General features: G+C 46.2%; 3 protein-coding genes across 9 annotated transcripts in view; 2 read left to right on the forward strand and 1 right to left on the reverse strand.

Moving 5' to 3' along the window:
- The window catches only part of ZCCHC14 (zinc finger CCHC-type containing 14), a 56,954-nt gene extending 53,707 nt beyond the window's left edge, over positions 1 to 3,247 (forward strand). For all 4 annotated transcript variants that reach the window (XM_041769762.1, XM_041769763.1, XM_041769764.1 and 1 more), the window contains one exon: positions 290 to 3,247. In XM_041769762.1, coding sequence (XP_041625696.1) covers positions 290 to 345 — 56 coding nt within the window. In that variant the 3' untranslated portion in view covers positions 346 to 3,247. The remainder of the gene's footprint in view (positions 1 to 289) is intronic.
- Positions 3,248 to 5,671: 2,424 nt separating this feature from the next.
- On the reverse strand, positions 5,672 to 18,205 carry MAP1LC3B (microtubule associated protein 1 light chain 3 beta). The gene is made up of 4 exons (XM_041769767.1): positions 18,036 to 18,205; positions 9,440 to 9,495; positions 8,085 to 8,191; positions 5,672 to 7,462 (listed from the first exon to the last, which is right to left on the reverse strand). The coding sequence occupies exons 1-4, from the start codon at positions 18,073 to 18,075 to the stop codon at positions 7,288 to 7,290; spliced, it is 378 nt and encodes a 125-aa protein (XP_041625701.1). The 5' UTR covers positions 18,076 to 18,205; the 3' UTR covers positions 5,672 to 7,287.
- Positions 18,206 to 23,043: 4,838 nt separating this feature from the next.
- The window catches only part of FBXO31 (F-box protein 31), a 44,503-nt gene continuing 42,111 nt past the window's right edge, over positions 23,044 to 25,435 (forward strand). For 2 of the 4 annotated variants that reach the window (XM_041770888.1, XM_041770889.1), the window contains exon 1: positions 23,044 to 23,196. Coding sequence is in view for 2 of the 4 variants with exons in the window: in XM_041770883.1 (XP_041626817.1) it covers positions 24,975 to 25,320 (346 nt within the window). In the remaining 2 variants the exon portion in view is untranslated. Of the gene's footprint in view, positions 23,197 to 24,866; positions 25,321 to 25,435 lie in introns of those variants that run through there. The other 2 variants (XM_041770883.1, XM_041770884.1) reach the window with 1 other exon arrangement.

Raw genomic sequence — 25,435 nt, forward strand, 5'->3', positions numbered from 1 at the left:
GAGCCTCGGCCCATGGTGATGGTCAGGCCTCCCTGGCCTGGCTGATTGCCCAAAGACTAGAGAGAATGGGACCAGGGACTGCCAGGTCACTCCTCTTCTGTGTGGATCTATGGGTAGTGTCTAATTCTGGGACTGTGAGTGGGGAGCTGGAGGTGGGTCCAATAGGTAGCCCAGATTTCCAGCACCCACCTCTTGAGCAGTGACTCTTGAAAGAACTTGGGACAGCTCAGTTGTTGGCAGTAATTGCACGGTGATTTAAATTGATCTCTTTCCTCCTCCCTCTCTATAGGTACTTTTAGGTTGAAATATGCCCCTCCAGCAGAAAGTCTGGACTCCACAGACTGACATTTTTCTCTGGCAACAGAACACTATTAAGCCATGGAAACAGAAGGAAAATTAAATCCAAAACTGAGAAGTCTAGTTGCTGTTGAGCTTACTATTTTTAATCCAAAGGTGCTTTACTTTACTAGACTGGATAGAAAACCTAGCGTAGGAGTGCATCAAACTCAGTTTTATTGCCAAAATCCTAGATTGGAGCTTGACGTCAGGACTCGCCTGGTTGGCGCCTCCACCACGGTTGTGATGTGGAGACCTCCGTCTCCCGAGGAGCATTGCCGTCATCGGTTCTACCAGGTCACATGTAATTCCAGGGCAGCTACGCAAGATCGGAATCAGAACTGCAGGTTGGAGTTCTCCACGTGGAGTTCCGCCAGACGGACTCTTGATACCCTGGGTGAGGGGACATGTCGCCTTTGTTTCGTTTCGTTTGGTTTTGTTTTGTTCCTCCAGTGGTTAGACACTAATCTCTCTGGGCTTTTTAAGGATTGCACTACAGAAGAATGTACACTGATGTCAATCTCTGCCGTTCTGGGAGACAGACTCCCTGAGACCAGTCAGTGCAAGACATCTGTTTTTAAGGAGTTGGCACCAGCAGGCTATGTGACTTGGTACACAGCAGAGATTTTAGCATTTCCTTCCCTCTTTAAAACACTTGTAGCAGTCTCAAGTTTTTAATTTTTTTTTCTGCGAATAAATTTAAACTATGTTATTAAATAGAAATAGTTACTCGCAACAACTTAATATCTAAGGGTCCAAGTCCCAGAGAATCCCTTCCTTCTCGGCCCATCAATAGCTTGAAGTCCTGTCATTTTCCACCTCGACGGAGCTCTTGCAGAGACATGGTGACCGCACAGCCTTCGTGAGCTGGCTCTGAGGGATGCTCCACGTCCTTGGCAAAGTTGGCAAGTTCTTTTATCTCACACGGATCTCCCAAGGACCCCAAGGCTTACTGCTAACGGATTCACACTTGAGACAGACATTTCAACAATACAGTCCTATAATTCATGAGCAAAAGATTTGAAATGTTCTCCTGTCAACTTCTTTTGTATTAGGCTGTGTATTAATGGTTAGTTCTGCTAAAAATGACCCGAAAACTACAATAGAAAGTGGTAAGACTCTGAAAGAGACCACACCAACAGGACAGAGCTACAAGATCTGCAGGAATCTAGTTTTATCCAAAGTAGGAAAGAAATCCTCACCGTATAGCTCTGTGTCACCCCATTACCATGAAAGCTTCTTGGTCTGAAATTGAGGGACTTATAAATCTTTAAAGCTAAAAGGGAATTTTCTGCTCAAATATTGTTATTTTAAACACTAAAGCCTTCAATATTAAAATATTTGGTAAGGCCTTGCCCAGGGATTCTGCAGATGAATATTAAAAAAAAAAAAAAAAGAAAATCATAATATTCAGACCTTTCTTAAAATGGGACAATCAGCCTCATGCCCAATTGGTGTAAAAGAATATCCTAGAATTTGAGGCATTGTGATGTGAGGCTTCAGTTTCCTGGCTGGAGGGAAACTAGCAGAGTTGTTACATTTTTTTATGAAAGGCTTTTAGTAGAGTTTTTTAGAGTTTTATTTTAGTAGAGTTTCATTTCTATGCAATGCAGAATTGACAGACCTCTGTATGCTTATCTCTCTTCCTGGTACACAGTATTATATACAGTTTTGAAGTGATGGTGATGCTTACAACAACTTTTTTGGGGAATGTTACATTGATCTCTTAATTATAAACAAAATGTCAAAATAACGAGAACTGACACAACTTTGCCTTAAAGAGTAGGAGCCTGGAACTTGTCATACGATGTTAAAGGAAGACTTGGGGGTGTCCGCTGATGTTTACGATTTTAATATTTCTGAAGGCCGTTATGGTGGCCTGGACATGTGCTGAAAGCCAAACTTTTAAAATTTTTGGTTTTTTTTAAACAAAGAAATATTTTAAATAAATCCTATTTCAACACAGTGAAATTGTTGAAAACTGTCTCATAAAAGAAAAAAATCATATTTAGGGTTTTTGTTTTAGTGGTCAGTATTGGGGATTGAAAGTGTCTGTTGTTACCCTTACAACTATTTTGACAAATATTAGAGGCTAGTGTGTTCCATACAACAAAAAATTAAAATAGGAGTTTCGATTCGAAGTAGGACATTCAAATTGAGGTAAATAAGTCCAGACATTGTGCGGCTGTGTTCCAGTCATCAAAGGTCTTAGAAAAATTCCCACTTGTCTTTGAAAGTGCATGTGCGCTGTGATGTCTCCAGTGAGGCCATACCAAGGTGAGAATTGTAAAACATCAATGTGAGCCACACGGGACACAAAGCATCCAGCTGCCGATCGGTGAGATCTCTTCCTGAGTGACTACTTGGACTTGGGAATATTTGCTGGCAGTGTAATCTCTGGTGAATTTCTCTCCAAAAGCAACCAAAGTCAGTAAGCCTGAAGAGCATTTTGCATTTCCTCAGATGTCCTCATCTTCTCAGAAACATGGATCTGACTGACCCTTTCAACTATGTAGTCATTTTCCAGAAATCATGGGCTCAGTTTCCAAATGCTGTAGCAGCCAGGTAGGTTGTGGCACAGCCACTTTGCTCTGTGTGGTCTGTTATATTATCAGAGTTTCCCCATCTTTTTTTGTCTCCAAGAATGGGGGAAGTGGAATGTACAGATTGAAGTAGAATACGTTGGGATAAAACAACTATTTAATCCTTTTTTTTTTAAAAGCAAGCACTCAGTTTTCTACTTTCTAATTTTTATGTCATGGTAATATTGAAAATTGGAAAGTGTTTAAATGTTAAAACTCGTAATTGCTAAAGAGCACTGAGGAAATGGGAGCTAGCACTTAAATAACATTTTCTTCAAAGCACGTATGCGATTGGGTATTTAAAAAAAAAAAAAAAGCAACCAGCATCATCTAGAATAATCTCTAGAAGATTACAGGAGTCAGCTTGTGAATATAGTAGTTAATAGGTTCAGTGTTTTAATTCACTATTTAGGAGTCACCGTAGCTAGTTTGTACTTCACTGTGTAGGTGCGGCGCAGCGGCAGCAATGCTGCCCAGCCTCAGCAGCAACTGCCGCGCCTCCCAGTTGGAGCACCGACTGATCGGACCCATCCAGATCTGATGGAGGTTTGCTCTGGGCTCACTCCAGTATCCCTGGAGCGTGCTGGCCCGGAGGAATCAGGTTGCACCCCTCCTCACTCCCTAGCATCTTGTACTCTTCCTGCTTCTGTGGTGGGTTATTTGATGCCTTGCTAGTTTTACATACTGGTTAACTGGTTACCAATGGCGTATACATGGAGTCTTAAGGATGTTAAGGGAAACCGTGTCCTTCCCAGAGGATGGGCTTGTGGAACCCAAAGGGGCGGATGTCCTGTCCAAAGCGCAGATGACTCCCAAAGGATGAGTCAGGTAACAGTTTAAAGCCATGGGCTCTGAGGAGGCTCAATTTGCAAAGTCCCTAGGTTCTGAATGAAAAAAAAAAAATCAACACTCTGGAAACCACATACTTGCTGGTTGAGGCCAAAGGTCAATTTTACTACACTGTTCTGGGGGGAGGGGAGCTCAGTGCATCTCTGTCAAGTCAGTCCCAGGTATTGTAACAAGCCCCTCACATGCATTAAGTTTTTACATGCACAAAGATGAAGGCTTTGGTACTGAAACCGAAGACCCTTGTGTACTCAAGAATCTTCACAGCTTATATTGGACAGATTTTCTTTTTAGGAATGAAGGAAAATTCTCCCATTTTTGAGCCATTCTTTTATGTCAATTCTACAAAATTGCATGTAACTTTATAAATATTTTTAAAAGATATAGTTTTGTAAATATTTAATATTCTGCTAATTTGATTTTGAATTGTAAATGTTAAGTATTGTTTTTGAAGTTTTTATGTTTTATTATACTTTGTTAAAAAAGAAAAATTGTACATTTTTAGAATGTTTTTATGAGTAAATTTAATGTACTGAAAATAAAAATTAAAAAAAACTTTCATTTTACTATGTCTTTGTCTCATAGAATATGAAGCACACATCTTTTCAAATAAATTGCAACTCTTGGGTCTGCACACTAGGGGAGTCACTTTTCTGCCTTCTCAACTTTTTTTTGAAGATTTATTTATTCATGAGAGAGAGAGAGGCAGAGACACAGGCAGAGGGAGAAGTAGGCTCCATGCGGGGAGCCCGACATGGGACTTGATCCTGGGACTCCAGGATCACGTCCTGGGCTGAAGGCAGGCACTAAACCGCTGAGCCACCCAGGCGTCCCATGCCTTCTCAATTTGACAAGAGATACATGGTTTTAAATCCATTTCCTATCAAGTTTCCCATGTTTTAAAAAATATCTTTACTGTGACCAGAAACATGATCTCTTGATTTGGGGTTTAAAGATGTTCCATCTCTAGATTCCATAAAAAAATCAAGATTGAAAAAAAATAAAAAATAAAAAATTTAAAAATCAAGATAAAAATCAAGATTGGCACAAATAGGTATCTGTGAACCATCTTTGGAACATTTCTAAACACGTGATACACGTAGCATGAACATGGCCTGGCATTTAAAGCCCCGTCTTCTCTCTAGGTTGGGGATGGTGGCAGCCTAATGAGCACAAGCTCACCCAGGACTGTGGTGTTCTCATGAGCAGTGCCGGACACCAGAGGGAGAATCCTGGTGCCTTTTTCCCAACTGAGGTCCCCAGGGCCGCTTGGTCTTGTCAGGCTTGTGGCTACCCAGAGGAGAATGCTCGTGTATACACAGTTCCAGCCACTAGGGCTCCTGTCAGGAGACAAACTGCAGCCCCTCTGAAGATTTGGGGGAACGACACACACCGAGCAACAAACATGGGGAAGCAGAACATTTCGTCATCTTGCTTCCTGCCTGGATTCTTCCACAAACATTTTAAGCGCCTGCTTCAATGCGAAATGGGTTGAGTTTTTCAAATGAGTAATGCTGGCCACTACTTGGCTCATGTGTGTACTGGATCTTTCCCTGATGCAGCAAGAAGTACCCAAAACCACATAATGCCTCCTTGACCACTCATAGTCTTACTAGCATCTGTATTTTACTTTCACTTAAAGGGGCAGGTTTTCAAGTGTTCCCACAAAACACCCAGGTCCCACATCCACCCATTACTTTGTGCCCTGTCTTTTAGTTCTCAGGAAAATTTACTTGTGCGAAGACGACCAGACAGCAGAACCTTGACCAAGGTGAGGAAGGTGCCTGGGATGAGGCAGCGACCTTCAGAGGCCCTCCCCCCACTGCTGCCACCGCCTGGCTTGGGACAGTACAGACAGTGTACAGCACTGCCAAGCACCAAGTACTCATCCATTAAATTGAGCTTGATGACAGTTTTTAGTTGTGCCTTTATTCACCTTAGTTCATTAAAAATGTACTTAGTTTAGAGATCCTAGTGACCACCCAGTAATGTGGGATAAAAGTCACCCCTCTCCACATGGTACTTTTGTTTTTTTAAAAAAGCAGAATTTCTTCTAGGAATCTTATTGATCATACAGTAGTTACAAGAATGTCAGATATAATGATGTATACAATCTAAACAAGACAAGCTGATTAGGAATTTACATAATGTAAAAATACACATATTAAAAGTTAGCCATGTGGACAGATGCATGCAGCGGAAAGAGTAGTTGAAAGGTTGGGGATCAAGTGCCCATATGCAGTACTATTGCTTCCCCCCCCCAACCTCCGTTAATAAGTAACTTCACTAACAAGTATAGGTATTCCACACACATCTAAAATACACAAAGATAAATTGTGACCTGCTACAGTACAGTCTAAAGTGATGTGTGATCTTTCTGTGCTACTGCCACAAAAAAAGAGTAAATAGTGAACCCCATGCAGGTAGTAGGAAGCATTGGTTATTCTAGTTAAACTTGGAAAATTTTTAAACTTCTGACATTAATATCTGTGAAGAGTGTTAGGTCTCCTTTTGCTATTGTTTTCTTCACAACTGACATGCAGTCAGAGTGGAGAAACTTTGATGGTTGTTTGACCTACAGTACAACTGAAATACTCTTTAAAAATGTAACTTTTCAATAACAGAGTCACACACTTAACATAAAACATGAATCTCTACAGCTTTAGGCCAAAGGGTAGAGGGAGTGCATCTGAATTGTAATGCTTTAGTTTCCATGTTCTGTAGTTTCTAGCACTGTCCTAAGGAATGAAACTGATAGAACAGCTTGTTTCTTTACCAAAGCAGACAGCAGTTTGACTTCTTAGAGGATAAACAAACCAGAAATGTCACACTTTGTTTCTCTGGGCCCTTTGAGAAACTAGACAAAACTTTTAAATTATTCAAGCGTCTTGTTGAGCAGTGGTGCTTTTCTTTATTGTCTAGAGAAGCAGCAAACAAGACCTCCCTAGCACTGTGAGAGTGCTGACTCAGGGTACACTTACACCAGAATCAGGAACCTTTCTTACTCCCATTTTCCCTGCTTTTTGCCAACTATTATGGCAAATGTGGGGGTGGGAGTTATGCTTGACAACTTAGGCTTAAAGATCCTCTTACAGAGACTTCTCCCATTAAGTAGAAACCCTTTTTCTACAAAAAGTTGGCTGGTTCAGTGAACCTAGAAAAGACTTAATGTCTCTCTGAATGCTTAAATTGCAAGTTCCTAATAGATAAAGAGCATTAAAATAACGTGAAGGTCTATTTTATTGGCAACTTACAATGCAAAGTATTTTATTTTTAAACGCCTAAATTTGAAAACAAAACAGCCTAGGTTAAATAATATAGTTTTCCAAAGCTGAATGTGCTCATTTGGAGCTCAGTTTTTCTGCTTGCAGTACAAAACAACTTCCTAAAACTCCTAGGCAGGAACACTACTGTTTTGATGATCTGTGATTAGATGAACTGATCAATCTCAGTTGGTAATATCCCTTTTTTTCTCCTTGGTAAGGGTTTAAAAAAATTCTAGAAGAGATGCATCTTTCTAGTCTTACACAAACAATTTCATTCCAAATGTCTCCTGAGAGGCATATACCATATACAGGAATCCATCTTCATCCTTCTCACTTTCATACACTTCAGAAATCGGTGTGGACACACTCACCATGCTGTGTCCATTCACTAACAGGAAGAAGGCTTGATTAGCATTGAGCTGTAAGCGCCTCCTATCGAAAGAAAACAATGTGAAGAGATGCCAACCAATACATTAATATGCAGGGGACATGTAAAAATATCACCCACCCCCACTGATCTAAAAGTATAACGCTTTTGTAAATGCTGCTTCTGGCAATGTGTATGCCTACTGATGATGACTCATAAAACTTCCCATAAAGCATAGGACATTTCCTATGATTACATTCATGAATGACATTAGCGGTAATCTTGGTAGATTATTCTTACTATATTCCTGAGGCTGGTTTTAGACTAGTATGCTCTCTGAATAGCTGTCTAAAGAGAGGAATAGTTCAAAATATAATTTACAGACTACTTATTACCATTTAAAAGACTCCATTGTCTTTTACTAATTTTACCATACAAACTTGTACAATTTTCTGATTAGAGAAAACATCTATGCTAGATGTTATGATTAAAGAATCAATCAATCCAATCAATCAATCAATCAATCAATAAAAGAATCAGAGGATAGGAAATCCAGCAGGTAAATCAGAAAGAAAGGAACATGTTTAAGGTTTTGTTACACTTGCAAAAATGTTAATCAGAACTAAAGATTTATCTAAGTCTGATACAGAAAGAGAAGTCACCCAAAGAAATTTTTAAAAAAAATACCTAATGATCTTGATGAGCTCACTCATGTTGACATGATCAGGTACGAGGAATTTGGTTTTGTCCAAAACAGGAAGTTGCTTCTCACCCTTGTACCGTTCTATTATCACCTAGAAAAGTAACCAAGAAAGATTTTAATAACCATTAACAGTGAAGAAGAGTTGAAATACTTCCTATGTTATAACTAGGACATACCAAAATAGGGTTTGAAATAGAGCACATGTGTTGGTTTCCCCACAGATCTCCTATTAAGAGTGATCATTTATTAGCTTAGACTCTATCCCATACAGAATCTAGTACACAAGACAAAGTGACTGCCTCCAAGGGGGTGAGCAGGGTGGTGAAAGTAGTTTGCTTTTTGTTGAAGATACACTCATTAGTCAGAAAAATAAAAGCAGAGGCTAGGTACCAGCTTATAGTGTAAAGCTCTGAATCTACGTCAATTGCAATACCATTTCCTCTGAAATGTGTTAGATCTTAATTATGGTAATACACTGAAATTTTTTTTTTTCATGCTAGACTGGTTTCTCTATTTGACATGGAAAAAGTCCACGAAAAGACAATGTCAGCTAGTTCTGGAGACAAATTTAATGCAGAAAGACTTGAAGATTGTTTTATTTTGACAATATACTCCTGGTAGTTCACTAATGAGTTTTAAGAGCTAAGAAACTTGCACTATGCAGGGAACAAAAACAGTTCATAGTTCCACATCATGTAAAGAAGCCAAATACAACAGACTTCTCTGGGTCATCAAAAGATGGCCTAGAAATGTACAGTTACACTTAAATCCTGAGAGCTACTGGGACGCCTGGGTGGCTTAGTGGTTGAGTGTCTGCTTTGGCTCAGAGAGTGATCCCAGGACTGAGTCCCACATTGGGCTTCCCAGAGGGAGCCTGCTTCTCCCTCTGCCTATGTCTCTGCCTCTCTGTCTCTCATGAATAAATGAATAAAATCTTAAAAAAAAAAAAAAACTTGAGAGCTACTGATCTTCCTACTGCAGGATTCCTTCAACAGAGTGGATATTTCCTTCCATTGATAAAATGCTAACAGTTCTAGCCCCTCTATCCTTTCCCTGAAAATAAATTTGACTTGTGAAGTGTGTAACATTAAGGCAGAAAACTCATTCAGGAGGAAACAGAATGTGATTAGATGCAAGAACCGTATATTAAGATATCTCAATTCTAGGTTGTGAAATTGACACTGGAGATTACTTTCTGAGGACCTCTGTAGAAACACCTGTCACACAGTTACACATAGCAGCACTGTATTAAAATACTTAAGCAGTGTTCTCTTCTGTATACATTAATAATGTTATTAATATTAATAATAATAAAACACAGGTGCTGGAGACTACCTACTGGGATTTTGGTAGGATGCTGCTCTCGGATAAGTCGGACATCTTCTACTCTTTGTTCTGCAACGAAAAGAAGAGACAGGCATTCATTATTAAGGGCCAAAATGTAGCTTCTTTCCTGCACTTTTACTGATGGTTTCCATATTTAAATTCACCTATCCCTAGCTTTGGCAGAGCAGAGAAGGACATCTTCCCGAGAACTGAGAGGAACCACACAGTGGCACTTCATATCTGGCACAAGTTGATATATAAGGTCAAATGCAACTTCCATGTAAACCAACATGTAATTACATGGCTCTAGCAGGTGTTATGACATATGACCAAGAGTACAGAATTCCTAGTTTCAAGAATTTGAGACCCCAGGCTTGCAGTCAAATATAATCAGATTACCTGCATGGCATTACCAATCTTTTCTCCAAGGACTCCCACTATGTGTCAATTTTCCAAAACTTCAGTTGATACAGGAATCTGTTAAACCATAGGCTCTTCAATGTGATTTTCTCTTATTACTTCCTGCTTTTCAATGACACATTGGTTAAGAGAAAATGCCCAAAAGAACACCCTATTTGACTTTCAGTTTTTCTCAATGCCCACCACTGCCCAACATCACTAGACAAAATTTTAAAGCACTAAGTCTACTGTTGAATACTTTTTTTTTGAGAATATCTCTATACATGAATAATCAATGTCATGGACTTCCTGAGAAGTCCTGGTGGCTTCAGATAAAAAAAAAAAAAGATGCAGGGACACCTGGGTGTCTCAGTGGCTGAGTGTCTGCTTTTCGCTCAGGGCATAATCCCGGGGTCTGGAGATCAAGTCCTGCATCTGGCTCCCTGCAGGGAGCCTGATTCTCCCTCTGCCTATGTCTCTACCTTTCTGTGTCTCTCATAAATAAAATTTTTAAAAAGATGCTTTGATGTACATATATTCTACCATTGCCAATTTTTTTTGGATTAAAAAAAAACATTTAGTATCATTCTTCATAAAAATGACTGAACATTCTCATGTTCAAATACAAACATGTAAGTGCTGGGACACCTGGGTGGCTCAGAGGTTGGGCGTCTGCCTTTGGCTCAGGTCATGATCCTGGTCTGGGATTGAGTCCCACATTGGGCTCCCTGCGAGAAGCCTGCTTCTGCCTGTGCCTCTCATGAATGAATAAATAAAATCTTTAAAAAAAACAAAAACAGGGCAGCCTGGGCAGCTCAGTGGTTTAGCACCGCCTTCAGTCCAGGGCCTGATCCCAGAGACCCGGGATCGAGTCCCACGTCAGGCTCTCTGCATGGAGCCTGCTTCTCCCTCTGCCTGTGTTTCTCATGAATAAATAAATAAAATCTTTAAAAAAAAAAAAAAGTAAATTCTATTTTCCCATCCAACATATCTAAATCAGCTTCTAAGATAAAATTACTACATATAAACATTATCTGCCATAGACTAAGAAGATGGCAAACACAGGGATTCCTACCAGCGTGCATTCCTATTCAGTATATGAGAATAAAGATTAATTTAGTTACCGTTAGTAAGCATAACCTAGCGGTTCCCAATCTATAATATAGTGATTAATAACAAGAAATACACAGCTGGTCCTGTCAGAGCTTCCAAAACACTTAGAATTTTCTAAATGATTAAGAGTGGTGTTGATAAGGGCTATCTCTTGTTATTCAAACAAGCCCCAATCAACCATACAAGTTTATGTTAACGTTGTAACTTTTAGAAAGCTCCTAAGGATGGGGAACTGGTGGCCAGGGGGGAAAACAACAGTGATTTGGGGTATGAAATGTTCAGACCCACCCCAACCACCAGGGAGGGGAAAGAGGCTTAAAGGATGAACTAATCACCAAAGGCCAATGATTTAACCAGTTATGCCCATGTAATGAAATATCCATCAAAAGGATGGGGCTCAGGGCAGCCCGGTGGCGCAGCGGTTTAGCGCCGCCTGCAGCCCAGGGCGTGATCCTGGAGACCCTGGATCAAGTCCCGCGTTGGGCTCTCTGCATGGAGCCTGCTTTTCCCTCTGCCTGTGTCTCTGCTACTCTCTCTCTCTCTCTGTATCTCTATGAATGAAATAAAAATCTTTAAAAAAAAAAAAAAAAAGGATGGGGCTCTGGGACGCCTGGGTGGCTCAGTGGTTGAGGGTCTGCCTCAGGTCATGATCCCAGGGTTCTGGGATTGAGTCCTGCACTGGGCTCCCCACTGGGCTTCTCCCTCTGCCTATGTTTCTGCCTGTCTCATAAATAAGTAAAATTTAAAAAAAAAAAAAAATTTTTTTTATAAAAAGGATGGGGCTCAGGGATTCCAGGTGCTGGGAGAGTAGCACACACCGAACTCCACAGCAACAGAAGCTCCTGTGCTCAGGACTCTTCCTAACCTTATCCTATGTACTTTTCACCAAGCTGTTCATCTGTATGCTTTAATATCCCTTGTAATAAGCCAATTGTCTAGCAAACAAAAGTTTTCCTGTGAGCTACGCCAGCAATTCAATGAAACATAAGGGGGTCGTTATAAACCTCTGATTTATAGCCAGCACAAGTAACAAGCTGCACTTGCAATTAGTGTTCGAAGTGGTGGGTGGGGAGGGGCAATATTGCGGGGCTGAACACTTAAACTGTCATATCTGAGGCTATCACCAGGTGAATTAGAATTGAGTTAAATTTTAGGACAGCTGTCAGTCTGTTGAGCATCTGGCTCTTGATCTCAGGGTCCTGAGTTGAAGCTCCACAATGCGTGTAAAGATTACTCAAAAACAACCCCACACCGTTTAAAAATTGTACAACAGGGATCCCTGGGTGGCGCAGTGGTTTGGTGCCTGCCTTTGGCCCAGGGCGCGATCCTGGAGACCCGGGATCGAATCCCACGTCGGGCTCCCGGTGCATGGAGCCTGCTTCTCCCTCTGCCTGTATCTCTGCCCCCCCCCTTCTCTCTCTCTCTGTGTGACTATCGTAAATAAATAAAAATCTTTAAAAAAGGAATAATTTAAAAAAATAAAAATAAAAATAGTACAACAGCCAGCTGAATTGATGTGTGGAAAACCCAAACAGGGTCCAAAGTGAAGCAGTTGATTAGTAGAATACGGAGAGTAGAGGAAACACAGGATGAATTTTTTTTCACTTGCATCATCCTTTAAATCCTTCTCTATTTCTGAAGGTGTCACTGATTCCCCTTTGATGCCTCTCTCAGGTCTAAGACCCGTCCCTGTATGTCTGTCCTACCCCAGGAGAAGGTGCTCTACCATCTAGACTTAGCTATCCATCTGCTTCACAATAAAAATCTCGTGTGTCAGGGAAGATTTCAGAAATTAGAGGAAATCACAATTCACTCTATCAAATGATTTTTTTTAAAGATTTATTTATTCATGAAAGATAGGCAGAGACACAGAGTGAGAAGCAGGCTCCTCACAGGGAGCCAGATGTGGGACGCAGTCCCAGGATCACACCCTGAGTGAAAGGCAGACACTCAACCACTGAGCCACCCAGGTGTCCCATGAATAATTCTTTAATATACCTGGGAATATGCTTCACACTTAAAAGCTTAACCTCAGCCCCGGTGGTGCAGCGGTTTACCGCCGCCTGCAGGCTGGGGTGTGATCCTGGAGATCTGGGATCTGAGTCCCAGGCTGGGCTCCCTGCATGGAGCCTGCAGTCTTCCTCTGCCTATGTCTCTGCCCCTCATAAATGAATGAATGAATCAATCAATCAATCTTAAAATAAAGAAAAAAGAAAAAGCTTATCCTAACTGGGGTGCCCAAATGGCTCAGCTGGTTAAGAATATGACTCAATTTCTGCTCTGGTCATGATATCAAGCCCCATCTGGGGCTCTTCCCTGCAAAGTTTGCTTAAGATCCTCTTGCGGCACTTGGGTGGCTCAGTGGTTGAGCATCTGCCTTTGGCTCAGGTCGTGATCCTGGGCATCTGGATTGAGTCCACATCAGGCTCCCAAGAGGGAGCCTGCTTCTCCCTCAGCCTCTCTGAGTGTCTCTCATGAATAAATAAATAAATAAAATCTTTAAAAAAAAAAAAAAAAAGAACCTCTCTCAAATTAAAAAAAGCAAGCTCATTCTAATAAATCTGAAAGTGGAAACATTCAGCGAGAAGGGGGAGCTTTTTTAATAAAGGAAATAGGTTTGTTCTGGTATGTGGAAAATGAAAAAAAAATACGCTTTAAATGTAAAGCTTCAAATCAGAAACTATAATTTCGATACTATAGTATCAAGTTTCTTTATCTTGATTTATCCCCAAAATATGCCCCCCATCCAAAGACAAAAAAAAATCATTATTTTTATTAAAGGTGGGAAAACAGGTATGAAGACAAGTTACTTCCTTAAGGTAAAAACAGGTAGTACCAAAGTCTCATAGGAATGTCATGAGTGTCTTGGCCAGTTCTATGAACTCAGTGGTGTACCGGAGTGAGCAAATATGGTATGCCTCACTCTTTTTGAGTAGACAGTTATTTTCAGAGGATAACAGTATATTTTAACAAAAGCATTACCAACACAGATCAAAGACAGGCGTGAACAACACTTTTAATCAAGATTTTTTTTTAAACACTGTAATGCCCTGTTTATTCACCAAGGGCTCAGCCTTGCGCACAGAAAATGGTTAATAAATGAATTAAAGTTGTAAAATGGAAATACTCTTCCAAATGCATACCAAGATACACTTCCCAGACTCCTTTTCTCCTGTCTCTAAGAACTCATACAAGACCTACAAACATAAAAGCAGGATAGGAATCTAAGGCGTCTTATTTTTACCAACGTATCATTTGCATAGTTGCTTTGAGATTCCCTGCTGCACTTAAAGTAAAACTTTATTTCACTGAGTAAAATGGAAGCATAATAAATATTGCCACTATCTATAAATCATAAATGTAATACCCAATCCATTAATGAGTAACACTGCTTCAGTTCATGGAGTGCTACCTATGTTTTGGTATAAACCGTTCTCTACAGTCTACCTATTAAGAGTAGATGGAGCTGTTTATTCTAGACCAACATATAAATTTCCCCCAAGACATGCAAACTTTTGGAATATTAATGGACAAGTTTAAACCTGCTCATGACTAAACTGCAGGAAAATAGTGTGATTCCTTGGCAATTCCAGAAGCTGAAGCGAAATTATTACATTTGAGAAGACCAAATCCAGAATTATTTGCTCAAATACAATGCTGGAAGTTCATAAAATTTTTCCACATACCTGCAAAGACACACTATGCTTTTCACTAAGCGCTAGCCCATCTCCTATACCGAGATGATGGCTACCTACTGGAGGCTGGGAAAATACACCGCAGAAAATAAACTGCAAGTCCAGACTCCGCCACTAGGTGGACCATGATCTCACCTCTCTGGGCCCCACCCACTTTCTTCAGTTACGAAAGGTAGAGGGTTGTTTTGGGTGAGCCAAGGTCCACTTCCACCCTCTCAATCCTGGCAGAAGATATCAGCAGATCTATATTCAATTTTGAATTAACCTAAACTCATTCACTTGGAAAGAGAAAGAACTGCTCAAGCTAACTGGGTCTGCTCTTAGTTTCTATGAAGAGGTTCTCTCCTAAGAACTGATTTCCCTCATTCACTGTACTACAAATCAGTGAAAACTGTCAGTGCTGGAGCAAGGAAGGGGAGTAGCCATTAACTGATACCTGATCCTCTTCTGCAATGATTATTAAAGAGATCTTTTAACAAGGGGGGGGGGCGGGGAGGGAGAGTAAAGGTGAGATAAGGGGCAAGCCCAAAACTGGTATATTTAACATGTACTTATGGGGGGGGGGGAGAAATGGGGCATTCTTGGCTAACCCCCATTTATCCACAGGGCCAAAGATTCCAGGTGAATTCCTTCTAATTCATTAAAATACGTTAATCTCACTTTTCCTACTCTTACCACCTACTCTGAGAGGTTTTTCTAGAATAATCTAAAAATAAGCAAAAGAAAAGTAACTATAGTTTCAGTCATAAGAAAATAAGCATCTTTCCCACACAGATGTCCGCAGTTAACTTTCATTGTTTAAGTAAGCCCTACATCTAACATGGGACTTGAACTCACGACTCTGAGATCAAGAGTCACACGCTCCATCCACTGAGCCAGTCATGCAACCCCCAGCTAACTTTAAAATGCATAAGTTAAAAAAATAATAATAAAATGCATGAGTTAGTGAGGACCGAAGCCAGATACAAGAGGAAATCTTTTTTTTTTTTTTAATTTTTATTTATTTATGATAGTCACAGAGAGAGAGAGAGAGAAAGAGAGGCAGAGACACAGGCAGAGGGAGAAGCAGGCTCCATGCACTGGGAGCCTGATGTGGGATTCGATCCCGGGTCTCCAGGATCGCGCCCTGGGCCAAAGGCAGGCGCCAAACCGCTGCGCCACCCAGGGATCCCTACAAGAGGAAATCTAATTCAGATGCTGTTCTCAGGGCTGCATAAAAGCTAAACAAAATTGAGAGTTCACAGAGGTCATTAAAGAGAAAATTTCCAACAAAAATGCACGTCCAAGTCTGCTAACAAACCCTCAAGAGACTGAAACAGTATGCTTGGCAGCTTCTCAGGACCAAGCAATCAAATAATTATCAGTAATGTGATCTATGACACCATGTAGAAGCTGTGTGAACGCTGGGCTCTTTGTGGACTTCAGGCAACTAAACAAAAGGAGTACACAGTGTTGCTGCCTTAGGCCCTAAAGAAGATGACCCTGGGAACTCCCCTGTGCTGCTATAAACACTCCCACCAACACAGTGTGGTGTCCACGCTGCTAGTGCACAACTTTCTTGCTTCAACGGAGCACCAGTCACTGCCTTGTCCTCATTTTTGTGGAGGCGTAAATATTGATGGTTACTTTCAGTTTCACCAAATGCCAGGGAACCCAAGCTGGGTTTCTAAGCCTGAACTGGGAAAAAGAACTGATTTACCGCTGGGGAAAAGTATGAATACAACAAACCAAAAAGAAAAGCCACCAGACCCTAGTTCTGCTGCAAAAAGGATCCAGAGGATTCGCCACACCAGGTCTACACTGGAGGGTGTAGGGATACGTACAATGCTCCACCTCCAGGGCTCACCAGTGTGCACACTCCTCCTCAGGCAAGGTAGGGACATTTGTAAGTGACCACGTGTGACCAGCGCGACTTACCTGGAGATGATTCACTCGCGTACTAGTGTCATTACTTCAAAGTACCTGTCACCGCCTGGCCTCCTGGCCAGCCTTCCCCAAGGCACCCTTACCGAATCTGGCCCCAGAGGGCCAGACCCCCAGGACTGCAGGGCTGACCCAAGCGCCCAGCAAACAACCGGGCCATGACCGCGGGAGAGCAAAAGGTGATTCAGCAGCTCCCTTGCGGCGCCCCCTGGATGGACGGCCGCCCTCGTCGACGGCGACCCGGCCGGGGCCAGGGCGGGGATGGGGGGCCTTCGGGGGTCCGACAGAGCTCAGGTCCCGACCCCCTGGGCAGATCGCCGCCGTCTGCCGCAACCCCGCCCAGAGGAAGGGGTGCTCCGTGGGTCCCCCACCCCCACGTTGGCCGCGGCCCAGAGCGGACCGGCGGACGGATGGACGGACAGACGCCCGCGACCCGGCCAAGGGGGGTAGGGGGCTCCCCGGGTCCCACCCTGCTTAGGACCCGGGCCCCCAACCCCAGACCCCGACGCCTTCAGGCCTCCTGGGTCCCACCCCGCTCAGGCCCCGAATCCCGACCCCGAGCGGGCGGGCGGACGGCCGCCCTCGCCCGCGACCCCGGGCGAGGGTGGGGGGGAGGCGGAAGGGGCTCCCCGGGTCCGACCGCGCTCAGGCCCCGGCGTCCCAGCACCACGTCGGCCCCCGAAACCCGACCCCGAGCGGACGGACGGCCGCCCTCGCCCGCGACCCGGGGTGGGGGGGGGGCGGAAGAGGCTCCCCGGGTCCGACCGCGCTCAGGCCCCGAACCCCGACCCCGAGCGGTCAGACGGCCGCCCTCGCCCGAGACCCGGCCCGGGGTAGGGTAGGGTGGGGGGGCGGAAGGGGCTCCCAGGGTCCGACCGCGCTCAGGCCCCGGCGCCCTCAGGCCACCCCCGCCCCCCCTCAGCCTCTCTCGGCCCCCTCAGCCCCCCCTCGGCCCCCTCAGCCCCTCTCGACCCCCTCAGCCTCCTCGGCCCCCCTCAGCCCCTCTCGACCCCCTCAGCCTCCTCAGCCCCCTCAGCCCCCCCTCAGCCTCCTCAGCGCCCTCTCGGCCCCTTCAGCCCCCCTCGGCCCCCCCTCAGCCCCACTCGGCCCCCTCAGGCCCCCCTCGGCCCCCCTCAGCCCCTCTCGACCCCCCTCGGCCCCCCCTCAGCCCCTCTCGGCCCCCTCAGCCCCTCTCGACCCCCTCAGCTCCCTCGGCCCCCTCAGCCCCCCCTCGGCCACCCCAGCCCCCCCTCAGCCTCCCCCTCGGCCCCCCACCCGGCCGCCGCGGACCCCAACGGCCCCGGGTGCCCGCCTCCGCTCCTCCTAGGTCCCACCCCGCGAGCCCCACTTCAGCCCCCGTTCCCCCGCAGCCCGCCGTCGGCCCGTGCTCCGGCCGTCACCGACCCTGGCGGCCCCGGGTCCGCGCCTCAGCCCTTCCGCCGGCCCGCGCCCCCTCCCCCCACCCGGCGCGGCACCCACCGAAGGTGCGACGCTGCTTGAAGGTCTTCTCCGACGGCATGGCGCGGGAGGCGAGACGGAGGCGGCGAGGCGGAGGGTCCTGGCTGCTACAAGCGGTGGCGGCGGTGGCGGCGGTGACGGCGGCTGCGGAGGCTCCGACTGTGGCGACAGCGACTTCCCTTGTGTCTCTTCAACCCGCAGCCGCGTCAGGTGACTGGCGCGGCGTCCTGGGGGGCGGGGCCAAGGCCGGCGGCCGCCGCCGCCATGGTGGGCGTGGCGGAAGCGGGGTTGCGCGCGTGCGCAGCGGAGAACCCGCGATGCGCAGGCGCGCGGGCGGAGGAAGCACGCGTCCGGGCGGGGAAGACCCCAGACGTAAGCCTCTCGAGCCCAAGTCCCGCGTGGCCCAGCGGCTCCCGCGGACCGCGCGTCACTTGTGTGTCGCCTCCGTGAGCCCACGGCCGAGAAAGCTCCGCTCCGGAAGCACATTCCTTCCGTGCTCCCGCCACAGCGCCGCGGGCCTGGGGGCTGCCGGTTGCTCATCCAGATGGGGGGCACCTGTCGCTGCTGTGTTTAGGGACCTGCGCCCTTGCGCCCGCGGCGGCCACCTGCTCACCCCCGCGGGCTTCCCGCCGCTGAACGTCCTCCTCTGAACGCGCAGGTGCGCTGCATAGATGGAGAGACGCCTGCAGACTGCAGCGGGCTGGTTCACCGGGCCCCCCGGGCCCCCCCGTGCGTGGACGCGCCCCTGGGAGGGCCGCGCGGCCGCCGGGCTGAGCTGCCGCGGAATGCCTGACGCTCTGGAACCCGCCCGAGTTCCGGAGCCGTAGCCTTTCTTACATGGTCGTTTGATAGAGTCCTCGGATTGTGCTCTATACGTTATTATGCAGACATACGAAACATACTAAAATATACTCCTCGGTGGGTTTTTTTGTAGCTGGGATTTCTTTACAGAGAAGCCAAACATGTTGCAGCTCCTTGTATAGTTATTTCCCAAGACCGGAACAATGACATTAGCTCCAGTTCTATTCTCCTGTTTACTAGACAACGGTGCGTTTGTCCACGTGTCACTCTCTGTCAGGTGTTTCCCCCTTTTTGTTGCAGTTCTTTACCTTGAAAAACCTGAGTTAAACAGCATTTACGCATTCTCTCTGGTTTCCAAAGTTCCAAAGGAAGGCTTCAGACTACAAGTGTACTTACTATCCTCATTGCTTTGTATTTATTTTGTGAAAATTGGGGGGAAAAAATTCAGTCAGTGTTTATTTCATGTACCTTCTGCCAAACAAAATGATCTGGATTGAAGTCTTAGAGTGTCGGGGCGTCTGGGTGGTTGAGTCAGTTGGCCTGTAACTGTTGATTTTGGCTCAGATCAGATCCCCTGGTTGTGGAATCCAGTGTCAGGCTCAGTGGGGAGTCTGCTTGAGATTCTCCGATTCTATCTCTGACTGCCCCTCCTCCATTTCTCTCAAATAAATCAATAAACATTAAAAAAAAAAAAAGTGTGTACTGTATGCTGTTTTTTTTTTCTGGATTTCTTTTGTATATTAAGTATTGACTGGTGAGCTGCTTTCTTGGCTTAATTGCTATTTTGTAAGAGATGGACTTTTCGTTCTCTTGTTGGACAACTGTTCCAAATGCAAGAGAGGAAGAAAATCAATTATCTGGCCTATGGAGGTTGGGGGAGGGGAAGGAGAGTTTCATATTTCCCCAGTCCCTTAGGCATCCATAAAGCTTTACCAAATTACCCCACGCCTTGAGTTCACAGCGACGGAGGGACAGGCTTCAAGGGCTGTGCTAGTGATGGGACAGGATCACTCTGTGATTTTCAAGTACTGAGGTTCACATTTACAGTGACTGCTAAAGTCTTCTCCTAACTTTGAATTCCTACTAGCATCTAAAACCACATCTCCCTACATGTTTATCAGAAAACTGTGGACATGTCAGGGTGTCTCATAAACAAGGGTGTGGGCATGTAAGAGTGTCTCAATCTCCATATAAGAATGGCTATTCATAATATATAAATTATATCTAAAATGTATTAATTCATATTAACATACAGATAAAGAAGTAACTTAGTGCAACATTTGAAAACAAGCATGCCGGGATCCCTGGGTGGCTCAGCGGCTGAGCATCTGCCTTCTGCTCAGGGCGTGACTCTGGAGTCCCAGGATCCAGTCCCACATCGGGCTCCCTGCATGGAGCCTGCTTCTCCCTCTGCCTGTGTCTCTGCCTCTCTCTCTCAGGCTGTGTCTCTCATGAATAAATAAATAAAGTATTTAAAAAAGAAATGAAAACAAACGTTTGAGTACATGTGAAAAATTTCATGTGCCCTCAGACTGCAGTATAAGTCTGATGTAGTGAACAATTTTCAGAGTGGTAAATAAATATTACTCAAGAATTATTTTAAGCCAGTTAATATAAGCATAGTATAACTTATTTTAAAATAAATAACATAAATATTACTGTTCCTTAAAATAACCCATATAAAGTAGAAAAACAAGACACATCTTTCATTCAAATTTGTTTTCTCTCGAAATTTCATGATGCCTTTAAGCTACTACTATTCTCAAAAGCCAGATGGTGTCAGTTTTATATAACTCGACCCTCTTCCCTTTTCCATAATATGAAATGACCATAATTGTGGAGAAAATAAGGTAACCGCTAAAAATTGAATGTGATGCCTCCAGCGTTAGTGATGCAACATGGCTGTAAACCATGCTGTCTAGCTATTTCTAAGAATCTGTTAAATGTGGCATGGAACATCAACCTGCAGTGCAGGACACATTATTTCTGACACACACAACATGGAGGACAAGTCACACCAAGAAGTTGTTCAGCCCCACAGGCCTGCCTGACCCTGCCCGCCTCTCCTTTTTCTGATTGGAAGAGATATCTGAGCCTCGAGGATGTCTGGGCAACTATTGGCCTGCTCTCCTATCATTCCCGTGTCATCTCTCTGCTCTTTAGAACAAGTAAACAAACAAGTGTTGCTCAAGAGGACCTGCAGGAGCTATTCTCAGAAAGGATTTAGTCAGGAGGATTTTGAAGTCGACTCTCAATAGAGTGCAGTGTTTAGGAGTGATCTCCAGTGATCTTCACTGGCTCCTCGGAGTCACTATCAGCAGCGGGGACAGGCACCATTCTGCAGTGCTTCCTCTCCGCGTGAAGCTGTCTGATGAACAACTTTAGAAATCTGCAAGGGAGTGCATGCAGGAAAGCCATCACAAATCACAATCTAACATTATTTCTGAAATGAGCATGAATTGCTGACTCAGCATTCCACAGGTTTTTCTGTTTAATTCTAAGCAAATTCTCAAGGATTGCTGTTTTTCCAACTTCTGCCCTTATGTGGGACTATTAAGGGAGGGATCTCTTGAGACACTACAGGCCCTCTTGTTTGGCGTTTGGATATTTTCCTTTCATTCCATTGCCTTGGCTGTTTCTTCTGAGCAGTGGATAAAGATGCCACTTTTCGCTTCTGGGTTGTGAGAACCAGCCTGGGTAAAGTTAATACAGTTTAGTCAGGTCCAAGAAATACTAGTTTCTATGACTTCTGTGGTAACAAATTGAGAAATATCCTGCCCTATAATCCGCTCATCTCCTTAGATGCTATCAGTTCTCCATAACAAAGAGTTCATTATTATAGTCTCATCTAGCGTTAAAACAAATGATCTCTTTTATCTAGTTTTTTTTTTCTCATTTTGCTATGACCACAACCTCCTTAGTGTTCTCTATGGGATACATTCTGTACAAGGGACTATAACAGTGTTCAAGATACACCAAGCTTTGGGGGTTCCATGTGTAATAGTTATATGCTACCCTCAACTTTTCCCCTTGAGTTCCTTCCTGCCAAGAGGGGTTACCCAAGTTCCCATAGCTACATATTTCTTTCTATTCTGGTTAGCACTAATTTGATTCTTCTAGATCTTGGGGTGGCTTATCACACACAGCCTTCTGTTCGTCCTGCTCTCAAGGATATACAGATATGGATAGGTCTTCATAACTGTATAGGTGCACAATCCAAACTATAAACACAATAGTTTAACCATTTGGGGCACCTGGGTGGCTCCATCGGTTTAAGTGTCTGCCTTCAGCTCAGGTTGTGATCCTGAACTCAGGGTCCTGGGATTGAGCCCTGAATCTGGCTCCCTGCTCACCTGGGGAGCCTGCTTCTCCTTCTCCCTCTGCCCTTCCCCCTGCTTGTGTGCACTTTCGTTAATAAGTGTCTCTCTCGTTAATAAATAAAATAAAAAAGAATACTTTAACCATTCTGATGGAACTTTAACCACATTATTTTGTATATGACAACAACTCTAAGCTCCTCTGGGAGAAAACTGCCTACTGAGGGGTAGACAGATTAAAAACTAAACTAAACTAAAATGTAACAGTGGCAGATTATCCTTTAGAACCTATGGATTGAAGCAGAACACGGCACATAGGATAATCTGGCATTCTGCAAAAGTTTATCACATTAGTTCATGCATTTCTGCTTAGAAATACCACCTTGTACTAAAATGCTGATCCACCAGGCTTCTCTAAATCTCTTTGGTTCATGTTTCTCACTTTTACTCTTTTAGCTACTTTTTTCTTCATTCAACATTTAATAACCATTCATTGACTGCAAGATGCGTGTTAGCATATATATATATATATTTTTAAGATTTTATTTATTTATTCATGAGAGACACAGAGAGAGAGGCAGACACACAGGCAGAGGGAGAAGTAGGCTCCATGAAGGGAGCCCAATGTGGGACTGGATCCTGGAACTCCAGGATCACGCCCTGAGCCGAAGGCAGATGCTCAATCGCTGAGCCACCAGGCGTCCCAGGTGTTAGAATATCTATCACACGACAAGGGATACATCTAGGGAGACTGGTACAAAAGGAAACAAGTGTTTGTCATAAAATGATGGTGCTGTAGAAAAAAGGGAACATCCTTCCTAGGAGATGCCATCTGGGGACACAGAAGAAGGAGGCTGGCTCTTTAAGGGCACAGAGTAAGGAGTTGGGTCTTTCTGACAGAGAAGATTTCTTGAGCAGTCAGAGATGTGACTAAGCTGGTGACCTCTGGATTATCAGATGGCTCCCCCGGAGAGATGGGTGTGGGGACAGGCCCAGAGGCCAGACTGGGAAATCCTGTGTGACGTGATAAGGAGTCACTGGAGCCATTAAATACCTTTAAATAGGTGAGTGCCACAAGACTGCTTCTGCTTATGTGTTACTATTTGCAAGAAGAGAGTTGTGATACCAGCGTGGAGGCTGAACTGGAAAGCCGACTGACTAGGTGCAGAAAGATCAGTTAGGTGTTGTTTTCAGTTGTGTGGACCTGAGTGGGTCAAGATTTAATCTAAGACACACTGTATTGTTATTTTTGTTAGAAGTTGAGCTTCCCTGATTACTGGATTCCCTTTTTCCTGCGTTGAGATCTCCCTACAGAGGCAGTAGTGAGTAGTGAGGAATTTGTGGGAACTGGCAGGGTCATTAATTTTCTTTTTAGTAAGACCTCCATGCTCCCCTCAAACACTGGGCTAGATACTTCCCTTTAGACTCTGGGCAATACCTCCTGCGCTTTGTTGTAGAGCGGTTCCCTGACTCTCTGGAAACAACTAATAACTACAGTTTCTTGTTGTTGTGAGCTATTTAAGGTAAGGTACTGTCACAAGCTGGCTTTACATATACTCTCCGCCTTCTAGAACACACATGCCCCGGGGCACAGTAAACAAGGTAACTAGGGCAGAACCCCAAGGCTATGTATGGACAACGCCAGAATTGGTGCTTTGGTTTATCAGATAGCCTGATCTCCCCTTTCATTGCAATAAGAGTAGAATTGAGTGAATGTCAGATTTTAGATAAAAGAAAGGGGTTTGATTGGCATACCTCAGGGTTCTATCTGGCTTAGGTGGTTAGTGGTTCCAAGCGCTAGAGAAGTTTGCAGCTCTCTGCTGGCCACCTAATCACGTTTTAGGCGGGCCTGGGGGCATCCTGGGGTGGTGTTAGGGCCGTGGTGGTGGTGTTCTTGGGACATCTCTAGAGGAATGCTAGGGGCTTGGGAGAGGGCTTCTGGGGGGGTGTCGTTGGTACTATTCTGGGTGGGAACTTAGGGCCATCTTGGAGGGTTCTGGGGGGGTGGGAACTCCAGGGGAATCCTCAGTCCACAGCAAGGAGTTCTGGGGGGGACCTCTGTGGGGTCCTTGGGCTGTTCTGGGGAGGCTCTTGGGGAGGCGGAACTTCCGGGGGGGTTTCCTTGGACTGTCCTGCGGGAGTACTTGGGGGACAACCTCCGGGGTCCCTTGGACCGTCCTGGGAGTGTTATGGGGGGGACAACCTGCGGGGCCCTGGGCCTTCCTGGGGGTGTTATGGGGGGACAACCTGCGGGGCCCTGGGCCTTCCTGGGGGTGTTATGGGGGGACAACCTGCGGGGTCCTCGGGTCGTTCTGGGAGTGTTATGGGGGGGACAACCTGCGGGGCCCTGGGCCTTCCTGGGGGTGTTATGGGGGGACAACCTGCGGGGTCCTCGGGTCGTTCTGGGAGTGTTATGGGGGGGACAACCTGCGGGGCCCTGGGCCTTCCTGGGGGTGTTATGGGGGGACAACCTGCGGGGCCCTGGGCCTTCCTGGGGGTGTTATGGGGGGGACAACCTGCGGGGCCCTGGGCCTTCCTGGGGGTGTTATGGGGGGGACAACCTGCGGGGTCCTCGGGGGTCCTCGGGGGTCCTCGCAGCGTCCCAGAGCGCCGCGGCCGGGGTTAGCGCGGCCCACGCTGGGGAGGTGGAGAGTCCGGCCCTAGCTCACGCCCCGGGTCGGGAAGGGGCCCGCGCGGCAGGCGTGGCCGAGGGCGCAGGGGGCGTGGCCGAGGGCGCAGGGGGCGTGGCCCGCGCTCCCCGCCCTGCTCCGGGGGCGGGGCCGGGCTCCGGGGCGGCGCGTGCGCAGAGGCGGCGGCGGCGCGGCTGGTCCCCTGCGCCGGCATGGCGGTGTGCGCTCGGCTCTGCGGTGTGGGCCCGTCGCGAGGATGCCGGCGCCGCCAGCAGCGCCGGGGCCCGGCCGAGACCGCGGCAGCCGACAGCGAGCCGGACACGGACCCCGAGGAGGAGCGCATCGAGGCGGGCGGGGCGCTGTGCGGGGCGCCGGGCGGCCGGGGCGCCGGCCCCCCTCCGCCCCCGCGCTGCTCGCTCCTGGAGCTGCCGCCGGAGCTGCTGGTGGAGATCTTCGCGTCGCTGCCCGGCACCGACCTGCCCAGCCTGGCCCAGGTGTGCACCAAGTTCCGGCGCATCCTGCACACCGACACCATCTGGAGGCGGCGCTGCCGGGAGGGTGAGCGCGCGGGCTGGGGGCGGTTGGCGGGGGTCCGGGGGGGGGGCGGCGACTCCGGGAGAGGCGGAGTCCCCGCGGCGCCGCGCTCTGCGGGCCCTGGGAGGGGGCCTGGCGG

This window comes from Vulpes lagopus, chromosome 10 (genome assembly GCF_018345385.1).
Source record: "Vulpes lagopus strain Blue_001 chromosome 10, ASM1834538v1, whole genome shotgun sequence".
In the NCBI taxonomy this organism is placed as follows: Eukaryota; Metazoa; Chordata; class Mammalia; order Carnivora; family Canidae; genus Vulpes; species Vulpes lagopus.